Raw genomic sequence first — 27,764 nt, forward strand, 5'->3', positions numbered from 1 at the left:
CCAGTGTGAATCAAGATGAATACTACTCTAATGATAGCCATATACAGTGAAACATCATTGGGATATCTCATTGATGTGGTACTTCTTTTGGTCATGACATGTGGCTCACTGAAATATTTAAAATCCCATCTTTACTTCCACAGGTAGAGATGTTGATGCTGTCCTGTGCCACTTTGTTAAAAAGTCGTGTTATATTTTTGCTAACACACAGGAGTTTAGTAAATGCCAAATCTATTCAATTAAGAAGAAAAAAAAAGATAGAGAGAGTAAAAATATCTTGACAAATGTCCAAAAAAATATTCAAGTTTTTAACCTGAATCATTCTGTTCTGGCTCTTCTTTTCTACTTTGGACAACTATGAAAAAGAACTAGGATAACAAATATAGCTAAGTGAAGTATATTTTCAGAGAGGTGTACATGCATGTACGGGGCAATATTCCTTGCTTGTTGTGGGTTCACTTATATTTTGTTTTCTTTAGGTTATTTTAAACAGGGTGGGTCAGTCATTTCTGAGTTGGCGCCTTTAACACTCCAACAGACCAATCTTTTCATCCGAAGAGTCTGTTTTATCATGGAAATTGGGCTAAATTTGGATTTCTCTGAAGTTCTGTAAGTTGTTTCACAGGAAAGGTGCCAAAAAATACCCAGGCATCACTATGGGGTACTTGTGAGCTAGGATGGACTATGGAAATAAACTTTTCTGTCCTCTCCCCACCCCACCTTTTCACAGTACAATAGGCCATCTGTGAGGTAAGAGGGACTAACACCATTTTTAAACAGAGCCTAATTTTTAGCCTCTCATGTATTAGAAAAACTGTAAGATGAATGTCAAACTGCTTAGTCATTTCTTACTTAAAATAATTGACCTAAGTTCAGAAAAGGGCAAGAAAGACAAACCATTAGGCACAGTAAGAGAGGGATTATATTCAACAGCAATTTTCTTTTAAACATTTTAAGTATTTCTGATGTGTGCAACAGTTTCCCACCCCCATAATAATTTCTCATTCAGTAAGTCAAATTCTGTGCAATGGTTTTAGTTACAGTAAAATGTCTGGAGAAAATGTATATACATATACTAGACATATATGTATATACTTTATATATAATATACATATCATATATATCAATATCTATGTTATATGTAACAAAAATGAGAGGATAAAACATCAGTATGAGAAAAGAAAAATGAATGTCAAATGATTTAAAAGATGACGTATCTTTTCTAAAATCTTGCCACTTAATTTATTTCTTTTTTCCCCTAATTCCACCTGTAGTGATTTAGGTCTTACTATGTAGAGTTCGCTCTATTTCCAATACTTCATTACTATTTGTATTATGGGCAACCAGCTCTGGACCAGGTTTCTTCATTCCCAGGTTGGTTATTGAGGTCTCAATACTTAAAACATTCATTTTCAATTGGCATCCCCTGATGCCTAGACGTACGTGAAGAGATTAAAGGAGATCTATGAACTTTTCACAATGTTCACTAAAGCTCCATTAACACTGAAGGCTGTCTAGAACATTTAAATTCCCCTAATCTGACATCCCAGTCAATTATCAAATTATTATCTTAGTTTCCCTGAGAAGCCAATATGGACAGTCAACCTAAAATACTACTACAAAAGAAATGACTATTTTTTTTCTCTAAGCCATTTTCATCTTGGTTTTGAAAGACTAAAAATCAGAATGAATTCTACAAAGTTGAGCAAATATCTCCAAACATTTTCTTTTAAAGTGACAAGATAGGAATGTCATATAGCTAATTGTGCTCCAAATTAAAGACCAATGTCAAGGAAACTGTCATATTTTGTTACATCCTGAATCTATATATGAATACCAAGGACTGACTAAAAGGTGACCTAGGAAGTCATGCCCCTGGCAGTTAACACCTTCAGAATTTGAAGGTGGTGAGGCATGTGCCTTCCAGCTTCCCTTTGTTCCCTTTGTTGCTTAGTGTTACCTTTCCTTCTGCTGAATTCACTACCTGTAAATCCATGAGTTGGCTCCGGGGAGGCTCTAGGTCTGGGAGCTGCATACAGACTGCCAGAGTTAGACATAATTACCTACTCCTTTCCATGAATCTACTATATTTCCTTCCAGAGGCATTAATTCAGACCTAGGTTATGCCTAGCTGGGCAGAGGCCAGAGGAATTTAGACCACAGAGTACAGAAAGCATAAGGTAGTAAAAACTCTATTCACCCAAGATATTTTGCCTGAAAGGACCCTTTCACCCCAATGAGAAGGCCTGAGATGTGACCAGAAAGTGGGGCATGCTAGACTGACTGCATCATTTCTCACCTTCTAGAATGGTATCAGGCCATGGAATTCTCAGTAAATCAGGAGAGCTAATGAGAAACAATTTGGAGTATCACTCTTACATGTTGCTACAAGCGTTGTTAACTATCTCTGGCTATTGAGTTGATTCAGGAATCTGGCAGCCTCACAGATACATATTTTAAACTTTGTATTTATTTTGCTCTTTTACATCTAGGAGAAGACCTGTAAAACAAGTTCAGAAAGTTACAAAGAATTGAACAGAAAAATCGTGTTTCAGAAAGTATAGTAACTGAAAATGCACACAAATTTTTCATTTTGAGAAGGATAATTAAGGTGGCAAGTTGACCTATATTTCCATCATAAGGTTCTTAATTTATAATTGTACTTTCCACATTTAAACACAATATAATATGTAATCATTTTATGAAATTATATTAGCAACTTGAGTTGGAATCTGAAAAGCTAGTTGGTGATATTTCTCTGCAGCTAGTATAAGCCATCCCAAAGATTCTGCCAATAGCATTTCCAACATAAAGTGGGGTTTTCATTTGTTTGTTTTAAACTGTTATCAAAGAGGTAAACTTCTTGATGTGGGAATGGTTCTTTGTCACAGAGGGTGACAGTCATATTGTTGGTATTTTTTGCTTTAGTAGTAATTGCTTTCCCCATTTTATATGCCTCATCTATGTTGTTAAACAATTCCATCTTGGGCCTCCATCCTGTCTCTGAAAACCTTCCTTCCAACTTCTAAACCACATACATGGATTATTTCATCAATCTAATGGATCATGAGGTGTATTTTGATAACTAACAGAAAGCTAGGTTCCTAGAGATTAATGGACATACATGCCTCATAAACTCAGTTGAGAATCCTTAAGCATTGAAACATCTTTAACACTCAGCATAGGCCCTGATCAAAGTGTCCAGTCTTTGTCAACAGAAAAATGTATTCATTAACTCAGTCCCTCTCTACTGAGTGCCTAATGTATGCAGGCTACCTTGTTGGGCTCTGTTCCAGCAAATTCTTGAAAGAGACATCTCAGGAAATATTAAGGAACAAAAAGGAGCCAACAAGAGGGAATAATTTAACCTTGGAAAAAATGACCAGGGAATCTATATTCCAGGTTTAAGTTTATCACTTCGAGGAAGGGTAAATAGAAGGAATTTAGAAACATATCCTTTATTATACTCTTTGGAGTGCCCATGCTTTCAGCTCCTCCGAGACCATTTACAGAAGCTGGGGCCTAAACGCTTGGAGATCTCAGCTAGTTGCCTTCCTTGTCTTTTCTGGTCCCCTTTTGCCCCCTCATTTGAGATCAAGTCAGAATCAGCTGGAAAATTAAATTACTCACCCCCTCAGTGTCAGCTCCCATACATCTCTTTCTCCTCCTGCCTCAAGAGTACCGTTCAGCTCTTTAAGAGATGAGACTCTGAATGAAGGTAGTGCAGAATTTAAACATTTAAGACAGAAACGTGTCAGTTTCAGAACCCGAAGGACAGCTTCACTAAAAGATCAGGGGTTTTGACCTCTTAGGTTCCTCCACCTCACCTTCGTCCCTTGTAATTCTCGGTTCAAAAATAAATAAAATAAAATAAAATAAAATAAAAATACTTTTCGGAGCAGGCAAAGCAACGAGTCCTCTGGTTCCAGGTCTGCTATAAGAAGCAGATTTTTGCACAAGGATAAGGTTACGGCTGCCAGCCCAGAACTCCAGCGGTGTGGCAAATCAGACGCTGGGCTCCTCCCCTCCCCCGCCGACGAACGAGAGGCTAACAGACGGGTGCAAGTAGACAAGTAGCTGTTTTTATTGAATACAGAAGCTCCTTGAAAACTCTGTGGGCTCCGGGGCTCTCCTGCAATTCCTTTCATTCCCAAAGTGCTGGAGCCAAGCACGCGTCCCGCGTAACTCCCTCCCATTTCTTCTCGGGGATTTGGGTAGGAGAGGAGGGAGGAGAGGAGAGGGGAGATGGGGGGTGGCTGGTGGGCTGGGCTTGCCCAGAGTCCTGATTCTTGGACAGAGGGAGAGGGGGGCGGGCTTGCGGCCGCCCGAGAGGCGTGTGATTGGGTCTGACCCTCAGCCGGCTTGTCAGTTTCTCTCGGGGTAAGGGGGGCGCGGGAGGGGAGTGGGCGGAGGAGGGGGCTGCCCAGAGCCTCTCGTCCGGCCCACTGACGGCATGAAGCCTTTAGGGGCACGCAGTCCTCTCAGATTTTCGGTTGAAGCCCCTCATCTGCCTTCAGTCTGAAGGCAGGGCCCCGCAGAGGACGGATCGGAGGGTCCCGGCCGGCGGGGCCAACCAAGAGGGAGAGGAGGGGGCGAGACACAGGAAGGAAGCAAACCATCAAATTTTAAAGAAAAAGCCCTTTGACTTTTTCCCCCTCTCCCACCTCAATGGCTGTGTAGCAAACACCCCCGACGATACCTTGGAAGGGACGAAGTTGGTCTGCAATCGCAGTTTCGTGGGTTGAGTACAGTTGAGTGCGGGGCCCGGAGATGGAGCGGTGGTCCTCTAGGTGGAAAACGAAACGGTGGCTCTGGAATTTCACCATAACAACCCTCGCACTGACTTTCCTCTTCCAGGCTAGAGAGGTCAGAGGAGGTAAGAAAAAAAAAATGGTTTTGGGGAGGTGGGAGAGTGCCCTCGGTCTTTGTCATTCTGTGCCCCTCCCCCTCTTTACGCTTCCTCCCCCGCCCTACCCCCACCCCCCCAAAACCCCAAAACAATTCTCTTAAATGAAATCCAGATTGTAGCTGCCACCAGGTTGAAGTGAAGGCTGGAGAGAGAGATGGATGTAGGCGGGACAGTAATGGGAGAAGAGGTAGCAGGAAAAAAAGATCTGTCAGGCACAGAGCCTGCTGAAATGCCCTTCACCACTTTTCAGCGTCTTTGAAAAGAGGAAAAATATTACCTTGAACACAAGGGCAGTTGTACAAAGCTTTTGTTTGAGGAATAGTCCCTAGACTGCCCTTTGAACACATCTTCTGGTTTCTTCAGATTCTAACTAATGGAAATATCTTTTTAAGGGTGAGCTGAGGAGAAAATATAGAGAAAGGGTATAAAATGAACCTTGATAAAGTTCTTTGTGTGAAACAAAGTGAGAAACAGGCTCTTTTACTTTTCGGGATATAGGAGAAAGCAGAGGTGATGAATCTAGAAGACTTGAGAATGGTGTGGGTGTGTGTGTGTGTGTGTGTGGCATTTTGAAGAGATTTTAAGTGGAAAAAAAATTGGCAGCCTATAAAGAACGGGTGGAAGATAGGGAGAACACTGCTCCCTGAATTTCAGTCCACTCCTCTCCACTGTGACCCCCCACCCCCAACCCCCACTTCTTCTTGCAGGTTGGACGTGCAGTTCTCTTGGAGAATGATGAAACTCGCCAAGCAAACTGGGTGGGGAGGAGGAATAGGGACTGGGAGGGAAGAGGAGGGGGCCTGGGATGGGGTGGGAGGGGAGAGGTAAGGAAAAGTTCCTACGTGGCACCACCAAATATTCAATGACCAGACCTGCTCAGAAGACTGCAGCCCTGTCAGTACCCAAGAAGGGAGAGCGACTTCACTCCTCCCCTCTGCCTCCTCCCTCCCCTTCCCCCGCCCTTTCCCGCAAAGGCATCTGGCTGGAGCGGTCCGTTAGGTGCCGTAGACACGACTGGCGGGCAAAGGCCTTTGGAGTTAACGGAGTCCAAACAGTTTAGAGTAGAAAAACGAGCTTTGTCGGGAGTGCACAGAGAAGTGAGGGGTAGGAAGGAGGGTGGCGAGGATTGGCTGAGGGAGAAATAAGTTGTCAATTCCAAATGCGCAGGCTTTAGCAGAAACCTGAGTCTGGCCCTGGTAGATGCCAAGATCTGAGTTCTCCCTAATGGGAATTAGCGCTCCCGGAGGCCGAACTCTGGGAAACCAGGTCTGTATTCCTTCTCCAAGCTTAGTGGTGCTCACCTTCCTGAGTAGCAGGCAGTGCTGGATTAGTCTTCCTCTTGGCTTTCCCTGGTAAATACAGTCAGAGCCTCAAATTTAAATTTTGCTTCAATGTGGATACAAGTTGTGCTCATTATTTTGATTTATTCATTTCAATATTTTCAAGGATAAATGGTAGAGTCTTTGAAAGTGGAATCCATCAAAAGTTTGCTTTTTACCTTTGGTACCTGGTCACCAGCTGGGTTGGTCATTTCTGTCAGCAGTTCTGCCCTCTGCTGGTATTATTTATTATTTGGAATTTAAGCATCTCCCTTAGAACCTAGGGCCTCTTAAAAATCCTTCTAACTACAATGATGATGGAAAAGGACTCTCCATTAAGAAAGTACAGATCTACCGTTTCTTTTTCAACTTGTTACACACACATATGGACAAATGTATCACAATGCCAGCTCTTATTTTAAAAGTATAGAAACCAAACTTTCTTCGATGAAGATGGATGAAATATAAACTCAAGAGGCACCATTGTAGACATTCAGGGATTATTTCAGTGAAAATTTTTGTTCCTTTTCCACATTTTGCCTTCCTTAAAACTCTAAGGATATCAGAAAGGTCAAATTTCTACACTTGTAATGCTTAAATTGTCTCTTTTCAATCTAGCTTCAGACCTGAAACACTTAATCATCCCAGTACCACATTAAGTAAATGCTGAAAAAAGAACACCGCTTATTATTTTAAGGCCAAATAATGTGGGAAATAGCAAAATTTAAGGATCATATGTTGTTTTTGTTTGTCATTTCTGACGAAATGTCTTAAACGTTACAAGAGTGGATGATCAGACTCTAAGATTCGGTATTTGCGTCATCAACTTGCTAGGTGCTTATTACTTCCCACTAAGTAATATTTACAAATCTACTCTTGTTGGCATTTTTGCCACTTAATAAACTTTTAAAAAGGAAGTAATAGTATACTGATGCTTAAAAAGGAAACATTGGCCTGAATCATTACACAAGGAAAAAATAAATCCAGTGTTTAGTTCTTAGGGTAGCCAGTAGATTTGCAATTGAACTAGCAATGAATATGATTTCATTCCAGTTCCTAAATAAAAGTATTATGTACTATAATTTATTGATGTTGGTGAGATGTAGGGTGTGATCTGGTTGCTAAATCGAAAGGTAATTTAAAACAGCCTATTTTCATCTAAAATTTGTATTTCTTGGATTTAAGACATTAAAGTCTTAAGGAGTTCTGGGTTCATAATAAATTAGATTCTAAAAAAAGTGTAGTTAGAATCCTAAAACATCTACCTTACAAAGCATAGATTTTGGAGAGAATGAATTAAAAGAAAATTTATACTCTCATACAGAATCATATTATTTTACTTTGCAAATCCAAACTCCATAACTTGGTCATCTTTAACATGCCTATTAAAATTTTTTAGTATTTATTATGATTTAGCATAAAAGAGTGTTATTTTTATAATACATTCGTATGCATTAACTTCAATATTATGTTTCATTTGTTTCCCTGTGGTTAACATAAATATTTTATCTCAGAAATTTATGGATTTATCAACTTGGCAATTGCTTATTATAGACAGAACCTGAGATTTACCTGAAATTTATAGTGACTGTGTTGTGATTGTGTTCAGAGTGATGGTTTTAAGACTTTTAAAAATAAGTTAAACTACAATTGAATATAAGAAAAATAGTATCTAATTGAATCATTTTTTGCTAGTTAAAATGGTATTCAACCTTTGGTGGTTAAGCCAATAGTGTGTCTTGCAAGAAGCTGATTAGTTTTATGAGCACCTTTCAGAGTTTGTCAGCAATTGGTAGTAAGCCTTGCTGGAGTGTTTTGAGTGCCCAGGATCAGCAGGTGAAATGGTGCTGGCTTCCAGAGTATGTGCTAATCCAGCTTTGCAAAGAGATCAAGTTTGTCTCTGTGGCTGCTTAATCATGAATCAGTTAAAAGGTCAGATACACTTCTGATAACAAATGCAGTGTCCACTAGGATTATCTGTATTGTCTTTCCTCTTGTTTTTTAAATAAAAATTGACACAGTCTGATAGAAAAACAGTAATGAAAACCAACTATCTTATGAGAAGCATCTTCCTGTTTGTTTTACACAGACTTAGGTGCCACATATATATTCCATTAAATAATAGACACTTTCCCAGAATTGTCTACTGGCTTTAAAATTAAGTTTCTTAATATCTTAAAGTAACAATTTGCTTCATAATAAATACTTAACTGAGACTCTACTTTATAAAAATTACTCTCTAAGAGGTATTCTCATATTTTTTAACAAAATGTATATACCTAGGTAGTATAATGACTTACAATTTATTTAATTAATATTTTAGGTTCTGTGTTTGCCTCAATGTGACTAACATAGACCATATTATTCAAATTAACTTACCCCTAAAATATAGCAGAGCAAACATGAATCTCTTTTCACATTCTTGGGTAGGATTTCTGACAAAAAATAAAAATAAAAAATAAAAAACAAAACACAGTACAAACCCCCAAACTAAACAGTTACCTTTCTTTTTTAAAACTTGCTTCTTTTCTGGAAAAAACTCTCCTCACTCTGGTTAATTTATTGAAGCATTGTCTGTTTGGTAGTGAATGACAATGAATGGACTCAAATCAAGCTTGGCTGAGTGTGTAATAAAAAGGTGAATTTTTCAAAGGAAGAAAGGTGTTTAGATTTTTTTAAGAGAATGCTAGAGATAAGAATTATTGTAGAGATTGTTTCCCTTTACTGTCTTCTCACTTCACTAATAAGGAAACCAAGGCGCAGAAAAGTTATTAGCTGAATGGTTTTTCTCATGAAAACATAAAAAATATTTCTATAATAGTCAGTGTTTTTCCAAGTAAGTATAGTGAAGTTCTGCAATAGTGGTAAAAATATCTGTAAATAATGGTGGGTCTGAGACTTTATGGAATGACCAAACTTTGTTTAACCGTACGTGTTGGAGTTTAGTGAGAAGATGAATTAAGTGAAAATGATTGATTTAAAGAAAATCAGACAGGAAACAGAGTTGTAGAATGTATTAAAAAATTCCTCAATTTCCTGAGTTTGGAGAAAGGTGATTTTTGATCATTTATACTGTTAATATACCTAATTATGTGATTCTTAGGATTATCGGTATCAGAGAAGAAAGCATAATAGTTTGTAAAATATTTTTTGTCTGTGTTTGTTGCTGGATTGGGAACGTAGTTTTTTACATACTCTAAAGTTGTTAATGGAGGACCGGACACACTTCAAATTTTCAAGAAGCTAAGAAATTATATATTTATATAATATAAATATATTATAAATTATTTACTTCAAAGAATATATCCATTTAATAATATATCTATGTGTTTATTATAAATGATGTCACATTTCTACGCTTTCCAAGTTCATTTTAGTTTGATTAGATGGTATATACTATACATATGTATGGTTTTAGTCCTAAACCAGATAATGAATTGATTATTACTTGATATGGTTTGTTTGTTGAATAGATAATCTTTTCACAGACAAGTGGCAAACTCTGGGAAAATATAGGAGAGCATTTAGTAGTGCAAATTCCAATTAATTTTTCTTTTGGATTGTTAAAGCATCTGAGACTACATATACAACTTCCACCTCAAAAATAAATGGACATTAATCTATAGGGAAGTAGACACTACTAAGAGATTACATGATATTTGTTGTGCTGACAACAACAATGGTAGATCTGGTATTTCCACCAAATGAAGACTCTTCCTATCTTCAGGGAAAACAGTACATGTCCTTAGGATCCTGGAGAAGATACTGTGGAAGCTAATCTAATGTTTATACTCATGATCAATGCTAGCAATTTATATGAGTATAGGGTTTTATAAGTACTGAGCTATCCCCATCATCTTATATCATTTTTAATTATTATACTTAGCTATTCAAAAGCCAGAATTCCATTGTATCCTAAACACACTTTTATTTCCTCCTACCTTTGGAGAAATAATTAAGGGCAGTTGGTGTAATCATTAGGAATTCAAGGCAACTACAGAGTGGGGGCTGAGAGCCGATCTGCATTTCTGCTTTTACTCCTCCACTTCCCTCATTTGATACTGGGGAAATGTGACCTGAGCTGGGAGTGGTGAGAGGAAACCAAACTTTGTTTTTGATCATTGAAGTTTTGCTCCTTAGCAAAGAAGAAAGAGAGGTGTGCACTGATGCTATAAAAAGCTGCAGTGTTCCCTAAATTCTCTCCCTGAAGAGGCAACTTTAAATGCAAATTTCAGTGTAGCTTTTGGTATACTCTAATGACGTCCCTAAATTTGGACTTTTTTCTTCTAATTTCTCTTGCAATTTAATTCAGAATATAAACTTTTTTTTTTCATTTTAACCTGTCTTTTGTATTATAATGTGTCTACTCTATATATTTCTTTTTCTTGCAAAACCCTAATGTAATTTTATTTTTGTAGGCATTTTTTTTTGTACTTTCCGTTGTCTCAAAACTCGACTTGAATAATACTAGCTGGTAGAGAAGATGAAAGCCGATTTTAAAGTGATTTAGTGAGCAGAGTCTGTTGGTTGCAGTCTTTGGCCTACTACTGACTTGGCTACTGGTTCTTTAGACATTGGCTGATCACCAGACCTACTGTTATCTGGTAAAATAAACTCTTTGCTTGCTGCGCATGGAATTAGAGACAGTGCTATTAATTTAGGAGAAAGAACTCAGAGAAAAGAAAGGTTATCATATTTCAGAGTAAGAGACCAGCTTAAATACGACTTGACAATTGAGAACTAAAACAAACCTGTGTAAAAGTGCTTTAGCACAATCAACTTTTGCAATCCCTTCAAACCTTCTTTTTTTTTCCGTAAAAAGCATTTCTTTCTTATTTTAAACAAATTTAATTGCTCTTGAATGGCCCTGTACTGTACAGGCAAATGAAGGTCCCTATTCATAGAACTGGAGCGCATAGAGTGTCAGCGGAAGCTTCCTTCCTCTGTCTGACTGGTAAACTGGCATCCGGTCTTACAGGCGTGAACTTTCCACTGTGTGAGATGGTTGGCTTTCCTTCCCCACTCAGCTCTTCACAAACAACTTCCCAAAAGGATGACTGCCAGAAAGGGCAGAGGTTGCAATTCCTGACAAAACTAATAAGAAACTCTGAAAGCACTTTGCACTTCGTGCTCCTATTAGCTCTGCGGAGAAGGAAGAGCCATGCATGTTGTACCGCTGTTCTCCCTGCCTTCTCTCTTTAGGCTCGTGTCAACAGTGGAGCACACCCTCCCGTCACTCTTCTTTCTGAACGCTGATGAGTCTTCAGAATACTTCACTGGTTTTGAGAATAAATATATTGTGCACATGGGTTAGCACGATGTAGAGTGGCCTTTAGGATGGGACCCCTCTGTATGTCCCGACTGGTGACCAGCTATTTCCCACCTGCCACAGACCTGGCCCCATTTTCAGCCATGTTTAACCTCTTGCCGGTATTCTCCCCTGTCCTAGAACACACTATTCTCTTTCCTTCGAATATCTGTTCACTTCTCGTCCATCTAGGAAATGTCTTTACCTACTTCAAGATTTAGATCAGGCTTCATATCTCCAGGCAGATAGAATAGTAAGATCTAACACTAAATGTATGCTTATTATTATGTTCCAGGTCCTGTTGTTAGCACTTTTCACGTAGAATCTCACTTCATTTTGATAATTGCCCTGGAAGTACGCTAATATTAAAATGTACACTTTATCCATAAAGGAACTGAAAAACAGAGAAGTTAATTACTATGCCCAAGGTCACACAGCTTCTATGTGATAGACCCAGGAATTGAACTTAGACAGTCTTGTTCCAGAGCCCGTGTTTTTGATCGTTTGTTCATGTTTATTTTATTGTGTGTTCTAATGTTTCCACACAGCCCCCCTGACTTATGATTATAGTGCCCTGGGGCTTAACAATAATGGACAAATCATGCAAAGGCACTACAGTACGCACCATGTCAATTGTGCGAGCAACTTGAAAGCTACCAAGGAGAAATTTAAAAAGGACATGGCAAAAGGCAATGTTACAATTCAGGTAGCTCTTCAGCCTGCATTAAGTTTCAGTGGTGGAGGCCAAAGCACTCTTACCATTTTAAGAACAAACCTAAACCTGTGAAGATGGTGAAGAACGCTAAGGGCTGTTGCTGGAAGCCAACAAACGTTACTTTGTTTCCTCTGACTTATTTAAGGAGAAGTTGACAGCTGTATCTGTTAGCATTCAAGGTTCAGATTGGGGTTGACTTGGTTTCATTAAGTAATAAGGACACTTACAAATTGCTGCCAGTTCTAATCAGGATCCATTGCAAGGAACCACAGGTCTTATTCCACTCTGGGAGACTGATACATGGCAGTATGCCTATTACTTTCAGTATAGAAGTGTCAGATCTGGTTATCTAAAAGCTGTTTGGAATATAATCAACTGGGAGAGTGTAACTAAAAGATACATAGTTTGCAAAAAAAAGTGCCATTATTTTAAAAATTACTCATTTATATGTTAGTCTTCCTGTAGGAGTTGCTGGGAGATAGTAACTATGATTTGGTTTTATTTCTGTCTTCAGGGTCTACCAAGAATGCCAGAACGCACAGGATATAATACAGTCACTATTTAGATTGCAAATTATCTTCTTAACTTTGCCCAGTGGACTGGAACAAGGTTAAACCTAGTTAACCTGGGAGTGGTGTGAAGGGACATACTCATGTCTTGTCGTTAGCAGTAATTACATCCCTCCCTCTTTCTTTACTTTTTCTCTATAAGTGAATGAATTGGGATATCCCTCAAGCTTTCCTCATTTGGAGAACAGATTATGCACATTGTCTTCAAAGACACTTCTAAATATTTGAAGCTACTAATTGCTTATATTACCTCTAAAATTGTAGTTTGCTTTAACATAATAATCTCATAGAGAAAGACACCATATGAATAAGTATTTTTGTTTTGACAGCAACATAAATCATCATTTCACTGTCTGCTGGTGAACAAGAAAGTTTAAGGCAAGAGTGGTATCAATCTGTTAAAGTATTAATTGGGAAAAATTCTGGCATATATTCATTTTGAAACTTTTATCTGTTTTGTATGTTGTTAGGGATTTCTGATTTTGCTTAATAATATTAGAAAGAGCAGCCTATCTATAGTTTTGATTTGTGATTATTTTAGTAAACTCATTCTAGAAAATAATTTGCATATTATACATATAATTATTATATTATGAAATGCCATCTTTAAGCAAGGAGTATATAAAGTTTCAAATGCTTGATGAGAGACAGTAGTTGTAGAATTGTTTTAGAAGAATGTAACATATTTTTTAGATTCTGTTCCTATCCTTTGTATATTTTAGTTACGCTAAAATCATTAAGATAGGTATCGTTATCTGTTTTAGTATGTCCCAAGCACATAGAACAGAGCCTGTCACATAGTATTGGATAAATCTTTGTTGAATGAAGTGAAAGTGTTGGTTGAAGCTCTAATGAGTTGCTCTTCAGTACCCTAACAACCTGAGATATAAGCTGGTATATATCTCAGTTATTGCCAGTGTCTACAGAAATGTATCAAACAGACTTTTGCTGATATTATTATAATTTCCTGAAAATGTCAGTCTCTGCTTTGCCTCTGAGCAAGCTACGATCTCCACCTTGAACACTTCCAAACCACTTACCATTGCTTTTTACTTAGGATTTAGATATTATCTTCTAAGGGAATACCTCTCCTTAACCATAAAGACTTAGGTAGCTGACCTTGCATAACATTCTGAAGCACACTATATTTACTCCAAACCTGAATATTTATCACAGAATATTTGTGATGCTAAAATTAAAACAGGGAATGCATTTTTTTCATCTGTGTTAAAAATTCGGGCTTCTAGCACTATACCTGGAGTAGAATAGATGGCCAATAAATGTTTATCATATGGATTAATGACCTCATAAGCAAGGGATTATACTAAAGTCAAGAAGACAGGGGCAATCAGCCTTGGCTTGCTATCACAATCATTTCCAGTCCCATCTCTGTGGATTTTGATTGAGTAGATTTTGTACCCGATCCAAGCATAAGTGTTTTATAAACCTCACAGATAATTTTGATGTACATCCAAGGGTTTATGAATCTTTTGTATCAGGAAATAAATACACCCAAAGATGGGAACATGTCTAGCTTGTAGAACAGGGCACTGGAAGTTAAGTAAAAGATTATTTATTGGGGCACCTGGGTGGCTCAGTGGCTTGAGGCCTCTGCCTTCGGCTCAGGTCATGATCCCAGGATCCTGGGATCGAGCCCCGCCTGGGGCTCTCTGTTCAGTGGGGAGCCTCCTTCTTCCTCTTTCTCTGCCTGCTTCTCTGACTACTTGTGATCTCCATCTGTCAAATAAATAAATAAAAATCTTTAAAAAAAAAAAAGATTATTTATCTGTTGTGTGCAAATCATTGGATAAATACCCAATTACCCAAGAGGAGTGACTCTGCAAAACTGATTTGGATAGATCAACTGCTTATGATAGAGATCATGCTTTGTTTTTAAATCCTTTTCTCTATACCGTGTAATAAACTAAATGCCAACAAATATTGTTTTTCTCAACATTAAAGTCAAATGCTTGTATTGAAACTACGATTTGAGTTTTATAATAAACATTTTAATAGCTTTGGCCACTTGTAAACCCGAATGCCAAGCTTTTTAAGTATCACACCCTCAATTGGCATTTGTTCTTTCCTTCACCATCCTTAGAGTTGTGATATTATTTCTGCTTCCAGTTTTCAGCTCATAGAAGCTTTTCATGATACAAGAGAGTTCAGGATTGAGGCTGTTCAATAACCGTGAAAATTAAATGACTCTCTTCTATGTGCAATCAGGTTTAGGTGCCTTGACTACAGAAAGAGTATGCCAGTGTCTACTGTCATGGAGTATGGTATGTGTGTTATCAGAAGAGTGCTGGGTTAAGAGAATAAGAAGGCCACATAACAGAAGACTATATGGATACATTTTTTCTGCATAGTACAGAATCATGCGACTAATTAAAAAATACAGGGATGCTGCTAAGTTGGCAGAGTCAGTACATACTTTGATATCTATCCATACTAGGTGGTTCCCTTTGATTACAACCACTGGATCTTCTGACAAGTAACCAGGGAACTGAAGCCATACTGCTTTTTCTGGAATAGCCAACCCACTGTAAAGTCACCTGGGATTCTCCAAGACAATTAGTACATTTAAGTCATACCTGATGCAGGGTTATGGCCATTATGGAATTGAAAAATGTATGAATGCATAATTTTCCTGTTTTATAAAGGAGTACATTAAACAAAATGTGTACACATGTTTATAAAAGATGTAGCCTAACATTTTAAGCCTTATATGTGATCATTCTTGTTATTATCCAACTTATAGCATGTTTTAGGACATAAATTATAAGTAGTTTTGTTTGTCTGTTTCTGAGGATTCATATGTGGGACAAAGATCTCTATGTTGATTTTTTTTTAAAGATTTTATTTATTTATTTGACAGACAGAGATCACAGGTAGGCAGAGAGGCAGGCAGAGAGAGAGGAAGGGAAGCAGGCTCTGCTGAGGAGAGAGCCTGATCGAGCCCCGCATCATGCTCTTTGCTCAGCAGAGAGCCTGATGCGGGGCTCGATCCAAGGACCCTGGGATCATGACTTGAGCCGAAGGCAGAGGCTTTAACCCACTGAGCCACCCAGGTGCCCCTGACTTTTTTTTTTTTTTAAGATTTTATTTATTTATTCAACAGACAGAGATCCCAAAGAGGCAGAGAGGCAAGCAGAGAGAGAGGGGAAGCAGGCTCCCCTCTGAGCAGAGAGCCCAATGTGGGGCTCGATCCCAGGACCCTGAGATCATGACCTGAGCTGAAGGCAGAGGCCTTAACCCACTGAGCCACCCAGGCGCCCCATATGTTGATTGAGAAAGTAAAATATTTATTATAATCTTTTTTAAGTCATAATGATTTCTTTCACAAAGTTGTATCAGTGTTTTCAAATAAGTGTAATTAACTAATTATAGCTTTAGATAATGTTAATAGGCTGTCAACTCTCAAAGTTTTATTTTTGTCCCATATCTTTTCCCTGAATTCCAGACTCATATACTCAACTGCCTATTCAGCCATTTCCAGCGGAATGTATTAAATTGTCTCAAAATTAGCACACCCAAACCTCAATCTTAGAACTCTTCCTGAAGCCTGTTCTGCTCACAATCTTTCCAGCTCAATTGATGAAAACACAATCAGTCATGATGTTTGAACTAAAATACTCAAGACTAGTTTTCATTCCTCTTCTCTCATCTTCCATATCCAACCCATCAGCAACCCTATCTGCTATGTTTTCGGAATATATCCAGAATCTGACCCAATACTTCATCTCTCAGTCCAGCATTCCAAAATTGACAAAATTTTATACCTCGAGGATCACACTTGCTTCCTCCGTGCTCTATTCCACTCTAGTGCCCCTGTAGTCCGTTCTCAACGCAGCAGCCACAGTGGTCTGAAAAATTCGTTGGTTCATGTTACTCCTCTTCCTTAACTTCCAGTAGTTTTCCGTCTCACCTGGAATACAATCTAAACTCTTTGTACATCCCACAGGACCTGTACAATCTGCCTTCAACCTTCCTCTCCGTTATTTTTCTGACCTCATCTCTTATACCCCTTTAATTTCCTCTACTGGAGACCTAAGTGTCTCCTAGCATTTCCTCCAATTTTTCCCCTCTGGGGCGACTCCTGTCTCTGGTACTTTGCATTTGGTATTCCTTCTGCTTAGAATGCTATTCTGCTAAAATATCAGGATAGAGAAGCCTCATGTCTTGCTAGACTGTTCAAATATTATTTCCTTATTGAGGCCTTTCCTGTTTTTCTAATTTGATACGAAAATCCATGCCTCCTCAAACCTCATTTAGGATTTATTTTTTTTTCTTAGTACTATTCAAATATTTGTCATTTATAAAAAGTAACGACTTACTTAAATTTAAGGTGGAGATTTTATTTTAAGGCACTCTATCAAATGTAGAATTAGATGTTGTTAAAATACAAGGAGTACAAATATTGCCTTAAAGCATTTGGGCAGCTTCTAGGCCATTTTTATCCACATAATTGCCATAGTTTTTAACTTTATTTTATGTATAGACATAGTCAAAGTCAAAATTCCACATAGAAAAGCATTTTACTTATTTGATGAACATCATGCACATCGTATATGTGCTGCCGAAGCGAGCACGAACATCATGCACATCGATTCAGTTGTTCTAAGAGATTATAGTTGTATAGAAGTAATAATGGGAGTTTGTTCAGCTGGTTTAACAGGGGAATAATGTGGGACTTGTGGTCACTTAAAAAGTAGATGGGAGATATTTAAAGGTGAAGACATAAAAGCAACTACAGAATAATATTGTTAAGGAAATGTACACATATGCTGATACTCAAAGCAGATCTATTGTTATTTCCAATCAGTACTAAATCTCAACTAGGATCACAGGGTTCACACATATCTCTCAACCACTGGGTAGGTCAGAATTAGAATGAACAGTCAATAGTGGGATGTGGATACAGTGGATTGTGGTGAGAGTCACAATTTTCAATTACTTCTACTTCAGAATATTTCGTTGTGTATTTCTTTTACCCTGATCGTTCCAATCTTGAATTTCACTGTGTAAGTGACTTTTTTTTAAGCTGATATTTTCATGGGATTGTGAGGAAGTACCTTTACATTTGGTCATTTGGTGTCTGAAATGGTATTACCATTAGGCTTGTTAGGTGCCTGGTATTGATGAAATTAACTACAAAATTCCTGAAACTGTAGGCTATTCTTTTACACATGTCTTTGTCCATGTTATTCTCAATTTGATGCTGTTCTTGGTTTGAGTATCAAATACCCAGTTTTTGTAAGATATCCATAAAAAACTTGAGCCTTGAGATACTTATGTTTATTTTATTCATTTTTTTTCCTGAAGGGAAATATACTCTCTAAAAAATAGGTTTAACCATAAGAGACTCTTAATCTCACAAAACAAACTGAGGATTGCCGGGGGGAGGTGGTATGGAGAAGGTTGTTGGGTTATGGACATTGGGGAGGGTATGTGCTATGGTGAGTGATGTGAAGTGCTGTAAGCCTAATGATTCACAGACCTGTACCCCTGGGACAAATAATACATTACATATTAATAAAAAAATTAAAAAAAGATCAATGAATTGAAGTGCTGGTGAAAAAAAATAGGTTTAAAATGACAAAACATGCAAGTTTATTATAGAATCCCATGGGGATAAAATGAACTTTAAACACTACCCATGCCCGGGAGTAGTTAGTGTAAATTCTGCAACTATAATCCTATAAGCTTAAAATTTATTAATGTTTTCAAGCAGTTCACTTCTCCCATTTTATACTTTTTTTGAGTACAAAGTTTAGATTACAGGATACAGACAAAAAGTCTAATTATTTAGCTACAAAGAGTTGTGTTGGGACAAGAAATTTATGTGATTTCTATTGACATTATTTGTGCCACACAGTCACTTAAAGATACTTTCATACTTCTTTTTTTTAAACATGAAAGAATTTAGGTCAATGTGTTTTATTTTTTAATATTCATGTTTGCAATACAAGATTGGTGTATAGCATATATGTGTTTGAAATAAATGAAGAAATAGTACCCGAGGAAAGACACTAAAGTATTAGCTTTTTAAAAAAGATTTATTTATTTATTTTAGAGAGAGAGACAGAGCACGTCAGTGGGTGGGTGGGAAGGGCAGAGGGAAAAAAAGAACAGAAAATTTCCTGCTGAGCACATGTGGCTTGATTCCACGACCCTGAGATCATGACCTGAGCTGAAATCAAGAATCAGATGCTTAGCTGACTGAGCCACCTAGGCACCCCTAAAATATCAGTTTTTTAAATATTTTAATAAATAGCTAATATCACAGTTGCTTTATTTAATCTAGAGTTATGTTAATGTCTATGCAATACAAAAATTTATTAAAAGAAGAAAATGCTAATGATAGCGTATGGATGTCAGGTTGTGCTATAGAGCGGTAATGGAGCAGGGAACATGAAGATAGGGAGTCGAGACATATTCGGTTGCATAAGCTACCAACGTTCCAGGCAATTTCCTGGAGTTGTATGTACTTGGGATGACATCAGAACATGCTGGAGAGATTGCTCAGCACTATACAATTGTCATGGTCCATACCTGATGGACCTTTAGAGATGGAAACCTGTTTAGTCTTCTGCTCATCTGTAAGGAGATTTCCCAAAGTAGTCAAGGGAAATGGATAGCAAGAATCAAGTGAATTATAATTATAACTCTGGGGGGAAACATGGGTGATGCTCATTGGAACTATTAAAGATGATCAAGATGGTTGAAAACTTAAGGACATAGTGCTTTTAGATAGTATTTTTACTGAGTGTTTACTGTGTGTTGGAAGAGGTTAAAATGCCTTATTTTCTTGAATTCTCAAAATGATGCTAAGTTGGAGAAACTAAGAGAGTGGGTAAGTAGGTTACCCAAAGTCATGCAGATAGTAAGTGCTTGGACTAGAAATTGAATTAGAAGTTGAGCAAACTTGGATTAGAAGTTGGGCAGTTCTAAGTATAGAAATGGAGTTATTAATTATTGCCTAGTCACTTGTCATATCCACTTATCATATCCTATCCTAAAGAGTCCATTTGAGACTTTATTAAAAGCTCTTGTGATTTTAAATATAGCAAGGTATTGGTAATTGTTAAATTATAATAATAGTCACTTCACTCTCATTTTTTCTTTTGTTAGTCCTACATCCCACCACCACATGAACATGGTAGCACTCCTGGTTTTTTGGTATTTATCTAGAGCAGCAAAGCATTTAATAATGGGGTAGGAGATTTTTTTTAATTCATTTTTTTTAAGTTTGTTTTCTTCTTTTTTAAGATTTTATTTAATTATTTGAGAGAGAGAGAGAGAATACAAGCAGGGGTGCAGCAGGAAGAGGGAGAAGCAAGCTTCTGCTGAGCAGAGAGCCTGATGTGGGGCTCCATCTCAGGATGCTGGGATCATGACCTGAGCCAAAGGCAAATGGTTAACTAACTGAGCCACCCAGGTGCCCCAATATTTTTTTTAAGGATTTTATTTATTTATTTGAGAGAGAGATTGTGTGTGTGTGTGCAAGTGGGGAGAGGAGCAGAGGGAGAGGGACAAGCAGATTCCCCACTGAGCTTGGGGCCTGGTACAGGGCTCGATCTCACCACCCTGAGATCATGAAGTGAGCCAAAACCAAGAATCAGACCCTTAAATGATTGAGCCACCCAGGTGTCCCAGGAGATGGTTTATAACTCTTTCTGTGTTTTAGTTTACTTTTACTTCTCCCTACAATGGTATGTTTCATATGCGGCCTGTGATGTGAGGTATAAGGTGAGCATAAGTGACTCCCTAGAAATGGGGAAGGATCACTTTAGAAAGGCCACTGAAGAACTGTGTTCTTGCCACGCTTGAATCAAAGGGAAAGAATCCAATTTAGGAAGCTCTCTAAGGTGCTGTTTATAAAGGCCATTTCTAACATTCATTTTCCTTCTCGGACTGATGGGAAAGAAACTCTGGCTCTGAGGCAGGGTGTAGCTGCTCTTCAATTCATGTATTCATTCATTCATTAAACACATTTCTGTTGATTATTTACTATGTGTCAGCCGCTATGTTATTTATGAAGACAACAGTGAACATCAACAGCGCTGATGTTTGCTGTCAGAGGATTTACCGTCTATCAGGGGAGGCGGACGTCAAACAGTACATTATAAGCTTAGCAGAGAGTGAAGGAGGGAGATCAGGTGGTAGGAGTCCATAACAGGGAGTTTAGACACACACTGTGCCTGAGTGAGAATGAGATAACGAAGCAAGTAAACAAAATAGAATGTGGAGTTATCCAAGGGGAATATAGGGTACTTGGGATCACATGAGTGGATCGTAGAACCCAGCCTGGTAGAGATAAGTAATGAGTTCCTGAAGGAAGTCATGACTGAGTTGAGATCAAAAGGTTGATTAGGTCTCAGATCACCTGGCTTTAATCCTGGCCACCTATTAGATTCATCTAGGAAACTTCTAAAACATGGATGCCCCCCCACCCCTGCTCCCTACTCCCCGCTTCATTCTAGTCATTAGTTCTTACACAGGACTCAGGCATTCTTATGTTGTAAAAATTCTCTGGGAGATTCTAAAGACAGGATTGAAAAACAGTCACTCTCCTTAGGCAACTGAGAAAGGATTGAAAAATTCCCAATAAAGGGAGCACAGGATATTTTAGAAACTCAGAGTTTATATCAGCTGGAGCATTACATTTGGGGTTGGGGAAATAGATAAGCGTTAGTGTCAGTGTTTCACTTGGAGATTGTGGCTGTGAATCTCCATAGCGGAGGTCTGATTTTTCTCAAGAGGTCCTCAGAAGCCATGATGCATGCAGGGAGAGTTTGGACACTTAATAATTATTCAGTGTTGATGTCTTGTCAGGCAACCGTGATTACTTTCATTTCCTTGTACACTGTGCTGTCTTGTATCCATGCTGCATATCTGATATTTCTGTCACCCTCCTCTTAGCTTATACACTTCTACCCATCCTTCAGGACTCAGCTTAAAGAAACCACATGTTAGATATTTCAGCCTTTGTGAACCATACGATCTGAATCACAGCGATACAACTCTGTTGTAGGGTGAAAGCAACTATGGACAATATATAAATGAATGGGTGTGGATGTCATCTAGTACAAACATTATTTGTGGATGCTGAAATTTAAATTTTGTATAACTTCCGTATGTCGCAAAATACTACACTTTTGATTTTTTTTAACCATGTAAAAATAGAACCATTCGTATCTCTTGTACCAGTACAAAGATAGAAATGCTTAACTCATAGGCATAGTTTTTCCTGCCACTGTTCTAAGGCATTGTCACTAATACCAACTCACAAAAACTCTTTTAGGTAAATACTTTTTATTATTTTCATTTTGCAGATGTAGGAACTGAGGGGCAAAGTAGTCCAAATCACACAGACGCTTGTGCCAGGGATGGGATTTGGAATCATTTCCCCTCTTCCACGCTATGTATTGGTGTCATTTACTCCTTATTGGTCATGGGAGTGTGTGAAGAAGTTTAAAGGAGGAATTAATTCGAGATGAAACAATCAAAGCATTGAGAGACTTTAGATCAGTAATCCATGTGGTCACTGAAAGCAACAGAAGGAAAGGATTAAAGACCTGGGACAAACCAATCAGTGAATGAGTTGGGGTGTCCAAGAGATCAGCAAAACAATAGAAAAGACATATTAGGCCCTCAAAATTTTTGTTTTAAGATAAGAGAGCCCTGTGAGCTACAGAGAAAGTTGTTTGTAGTATTTTCACATTATTGTGTTTCACGTTCAGCCAGTATTTTATATAGCTCGTGTGTGTAGGTGTGTGTGCGCATACCTGTTCTCTTCTGGTTAGGGAAAAATTCAAGCGTAGGTAAATAATTAAAACCAAATGTGTAGAGAGTTATAGTAGAGGTGAGTATATCAACCCCAGCTTTGGGAGGTAGGAAATGCTTCCTGGAGCAGATTACACGTCACTTATATCCTCTGTTTCCCAAGGTGCTGTGGAGCTAAAGGTTTCGGATGGGGACCATAGGATTTATAAAGGCCCAGAGGCAGGAGAAAGAAGATGGATGTGGGGGTTCCAGGAAGACTAAGTCCAGCATGACTAGAGCACTGAGTGAGGATGGAGTTAGGGGAAAAGACAAAGAAAAGAAAATGGAGGAGGTACAGTTGGGGTGGTACCGGGCAGACAAACGCGTGTGCTCAGACCTAAGAGATTTTATGTGCAGGGTCTGTGCGTACCATCTGGAAGTCAGTGGGTTCACTAGAGGAATTTAAGCAGCAACGTGACATAAAGCCTGGAGTTCTGGAAGCTTGTTCAAGTTGTGGTGTGCAGACTGATGAGAAGAGATGTGGAAACCAGTTAAATGGCTATTAGAGTAATGCACTGGGCTCTGATATCTTATTCTCCCATTTAATAAACTTAACAGTATGTAGTAAAAAGCAGGAAGAACACTGTTGAGCAAAATAACGTGCTAATAGGATACATCTGAAATTCTAATCATGGTTTGTGGCATCAGCTATTGGCAACATGGAAACGATTCCAATATTAAGGGCATTTAAGAATTGCTTTGAAAATGGAAATTTCACTTTTTTAGATGTATCAAGTTAAGCTACAACAATTACTGCTTTTAATCTTTAAACAGTTGCAGTTCAGTTAATAAAATATGACAAATAACTTTCCCGTGTGTGTATAATGTATGTGTGTGTATGTATAAAATCATAGAATCCATATTAGGAGAATTTGTTAAACGCTTCAATTATGAGATCAAATAACAGGCAGATTTTGAAGTGGCTTAATTTATTACTTAGTTTATTTGAAGGAAAAAACTTTAAAACTTGATTAACTAAGTTTTTCATTTTTATAACTTGATATGCTTTTCTAGAAAAGGAAAAAAACCTAGTTGAAATTTTTACTTTGTGTCCCTATTTTTAAATTGGTTTTTGAAGAGTGAATTATTTCATATAATGTGTCTCTACAAAGAATTTTGTGAGGCTTTAAAAATAGAGCCCTTATTTTGAATCCTATAGAAGGAATGTGTTTTTATCACATTACTTTCAAAGGAAGAAGGAACAAATGTGACAAAATCTGTGCTCTTGGAAAAGGTCATCCTGTGAAAAGATATTCTGGAGAGAAGGGATGTGTGGTTTATTTTATGTATTATTTACCCATGAGCACTCGGGACCGTGACCGTGAGACTGCGTCCTTTTCTGCCTGGAGTTACAGCCTTCGAAGCTCTATTCAGTCGGTCCTTGAGTCTTGACCCTGCTGTACTTTTGCTAATGGCCTCAGAGCAAGAAGATAAGATAAAATACGCAGATAAGATGCTGTGACTTTTAGAAACAGTCTCTTTCAGAGTCATTTATACCCTGAAACATAAATTGAGGGTAATTTAAAACAAATATAAACATCAGGAATCAATTAAGTGTCTCAAGATAATCTTAGTATATTATGTTTATGTTTTAAGTTTCTTTTACGGGGTATAGGAATGAAGGTGGCAAAGTGGCAAGAGCCTGGATTTGGTATTTGTCCAGATCTTAGGAGTGTCCTAAGTTTGCTTTCTGATTCTCAATTCCTTCATCTGTACAGTGGGGATCAGAACATATGCCCTGAAAAGCCTGTCAAGAGCTTAGCCTAGTGACTGGCACATACTAGGCTTTCTAGACATAGAAGCCATTATAGTTATTACTTTCTTTTTGGACTTTGTGATAAGAGAAAGAAAGTTAAGAATGGTCAGGGGTTCCTACTGGCCTAAAAAAAATTGACCATCATGAGCAGAACTCCTGCAGAAAGGCTCTTGAATGCAATGATTCTTTTAAATATTCCAAGGCTGAACTAGAGAGAATCATATTTGATAGAGTTAAGGATCCCTTTGAAGTGTCTGATTTCCATAAAGAAAAAGTTTTTTGATTTCTTTTTAACAATTTGGAACCATGTATGCTATATTGGATAATATGTTGGTTTTCATTCAGAGGCTTGATGAAATAGGCAGACAGAGTATTGTTAATGGAAGTACACTTACCATACTCTAAAAAGGAAACCCATAAAGCTTCATTCACATGTGTTTGTACGTATGGAGTCAATACTCCTAAATCTTAATTAACTAAGGAAATGACCAAATATGCATTGCTCACAAGCACTCATTCAGTCATTCATTCATTCATGCATTCTATAATGAACCGCTAGTGGTAAAAAAGATACTAGTTGAAATTATAATTTTCAACAAGCAACATCCTCTATGGAATGTGGTAAATTGTGATGGTATTTTCTGATTCTAAAATCAGTCCTTTTTCCATTCTCATTAAGTCCTCCCAGAAACAGTATATTTACAAAACCCAATGTATTTTGAAATTTGATCACGATTCTGTTTTGTTTTGTTTTTAAACTAACACCTCAACTTTTCAAATCAATAATATTGGTTCACTTTCAGGCAGAAGTGATCTCTTTTCTTTCTGAACGGGAATCTAAACACTTGCAGTAAGGACTTCTGTCTCAGACATGCTCAGTAATACAATGGACAACGCATGGCCTTCTCTGAATGTTTTTATTTTTGAATAAGGAGAAAAAAAATCAATAGAATACGGGTATATTGAGTGATACGCAGCCTAAAGTCTGTTTTTATAACAATGCGTATAGCACATGACTCATGATTTGGCTTGCTTAATGAATTAAGCACATATTATGTTGTGGATCAGGGAGTCTGGTGATCTAAAACATTGTCCTTTAATGTCTGCTTTATTTCATATAGTGTAACATTTTGAAGGTTCATCCATGTGGTAGCATGTATCAGAATGTCATTGCTATTTATTACTGAATTCTATTCCATTGTATGCATGTACTGCATTTTGTTGATCTGTACATGTATTGATAGAAATTTGGTTTGTTTCCACCTTTTGGCTGTTGTGAGTAACGTTTCAGTGAGCGTTGGCACACAGGTATCAATTTCAGTGACAGCTTTCAGTTCTTTTGGGTATATACCTAGGAGTGGAATTCCTTGGTCATATGGTAATTCCATGTTCAGTGTTCTGAGGAATATTGTATAATTCCACTTTTATGAAATTTCTAGAATAGTCAGCTTCATAGAGACAGAACATATTTTATCAGTTACCAGAGCCTAGACAGAGGTGGTGAATTGGGAGTTACCCCTCAATGGTTACAGTTTCTGTTTCAGGTGATGAAAATGTCTTGGAAACAGATAGTGGTGATGGTTGCACAGCACTGTGAATGTAATTATGCTGCTGTACATAAAACGGTTAAAATGGCAAATTTTAAGTTGTATGTATTTTACCCCAATTAAAAAAGTGAATAGTACAATATACCAAAATCAATGAATTATACATTTTAAATGGGTGAATTACATGGCAAGTGAATTATATTCCAAAGAAGCTTTTTAAAACATCAAGTTTATCCAAATGGATTACACTTTATTACATTTTTATCCAAAGATTACACTTTTATCCAAAGTCTCCCGGGACTTTCAATCTGAATTGAATCTGAATTTCAATCTGAAGCATGAAGCAACGTCCATGAAGATACCCTGGCAAATTTAGAGGGTAAAAATCAACAAATTATACCTCCATATGCATATACATGCAAAGATACATAGATATACATACATACGTACACAGTACACACTATTCACACTGCTATATGCTTATATATAATTTGTAGATAACTAACATAGAGATGCACTCAAGACAAGAGTATTATGTTTTGTTACCTATTCTTTATAACTTCTTTGTGTATACAATATGGCTTTATTAATTGCACATTTCGTAATAATTATGTATAATATTGTGAATTTGAACCTTCAAAATCACCTTTATTTAGATTATGAATAGTTGAATAATAGATCTATTAGAAATTAATGGAATATGTCCAGATGCTGGCTTTCACTTTAATTCCAAGTAATGCAATTATTTAGAATGATTAAAGACTTTATAAATTGTAACTGAGATGCCTCAGGCAGGATGTAAATTCACATATATTCAATTATATATGATATATAATATGTATTATATTACATATATATAAAACATATGTATTCTATATATTTGATTCTAAATCTACATATTTTCCCCCACACATGAATATTTTCTGTTTGCTTTTCCATAATTTTATTCTTGATTTGACTTATTTTGTATTTGAGGATTTTATAGTCTATAATTTATCTGCTGTCCCACTCCTCAATCTCCCACCCAAATGTTAGGGAAATATGGCAAGTGGCAGATTTGAGAAGTAGAATAACAAACTGTTTTATCTGTTAAAAATACTCATTTTTATATTAGACTATTTGTTCAATTTTTTTTTTTTTACTTTTAACTTATTTTCAGCTGCTCCAGTTGATGTTCTGAAAGCTCTAGATTTTCACAGCTCTCCAGAGGGAATATCAAAAACAACGGGCTTTTGCACAAACAGAAAGAACTCACAGGGTTCGGATACTGCTTACAGAGTTTCAAAGCAAGCACAACTCAGTGCTCCAACAAAACAGTTATTTTCAGGTATGTTCACTTGATTACTACAACTACTACTACTTTACAAATTATTATTGTTTCTTTTTATCATGCTCTATAATGCAAAATTATTGAGACAGATATAGTTCTTTCATATATGGGATGCCGAATACATTGTGGTCACTAAGGTGACGTATTGAAAATAACTAATGATTTAATGATTGCCAATTTTAACTCAGCACAATCACAGAAGATATACTCATTTGAAAATTTAATAATTTATTATTTTATTGCAAGATGACAAAATGTGAAGACAATATTTTATCTAGTTTATTTTTGCATATAACTATGTAGAATTTATTTATTGGGGGGGATCATGGCAACTTTACCCTTAATGACTACCCATGTGGACTGAATGGGCATGTGGTTTAGACATACTTAGTGAGTTTCTTTCTAAAATTAATATAATTTACAATTGAAATTCTTCAGCAGATGTTATAAAACAGATTATTCTGTGTTATTTTTGGATCCTGT

The 27,764-nt window shown here is 37.3% G+C and overlaps 1 protein-coding gene across 1 annotated transcript in view; it reads left to right on the forward strand.

The window, feature by feature from the left end:
• Positions 1-4,383: 4,383 nt before the first annotated feature.
• Positions 4,384-27,764, forward strand: part of COL11A1 (collagen type XI alpha 1 chain) — a 195,472-nt gene continuing 172,091 nt past the window's right edge. The window contains exons 1-2 of the mRNA XM_080802136.1: positions 4,384-4,876; positions 27,111-27,278. Of these exons, the coding sequence (XP_080658262.1) occupies positions 4,771-4,876; positions 27,111-27,278 (274 nt within the window). The 5' untranslated portion in view covers positions 4,384-4,770. The remainder of the gene's footprint in view (positions 4,877-27,110; positions 27,279-27,764) is intronic.

This window comes from Martes martes (assembly GCF_963455335.1).
Source record: "Martes martes genome assembly, chromosome: 4".
Lineage (NCBI taxonomy): Eukaryota > Metazoa > Chordata > Mammalia > Carnivora > Mustelidae > Martes > Martes martes.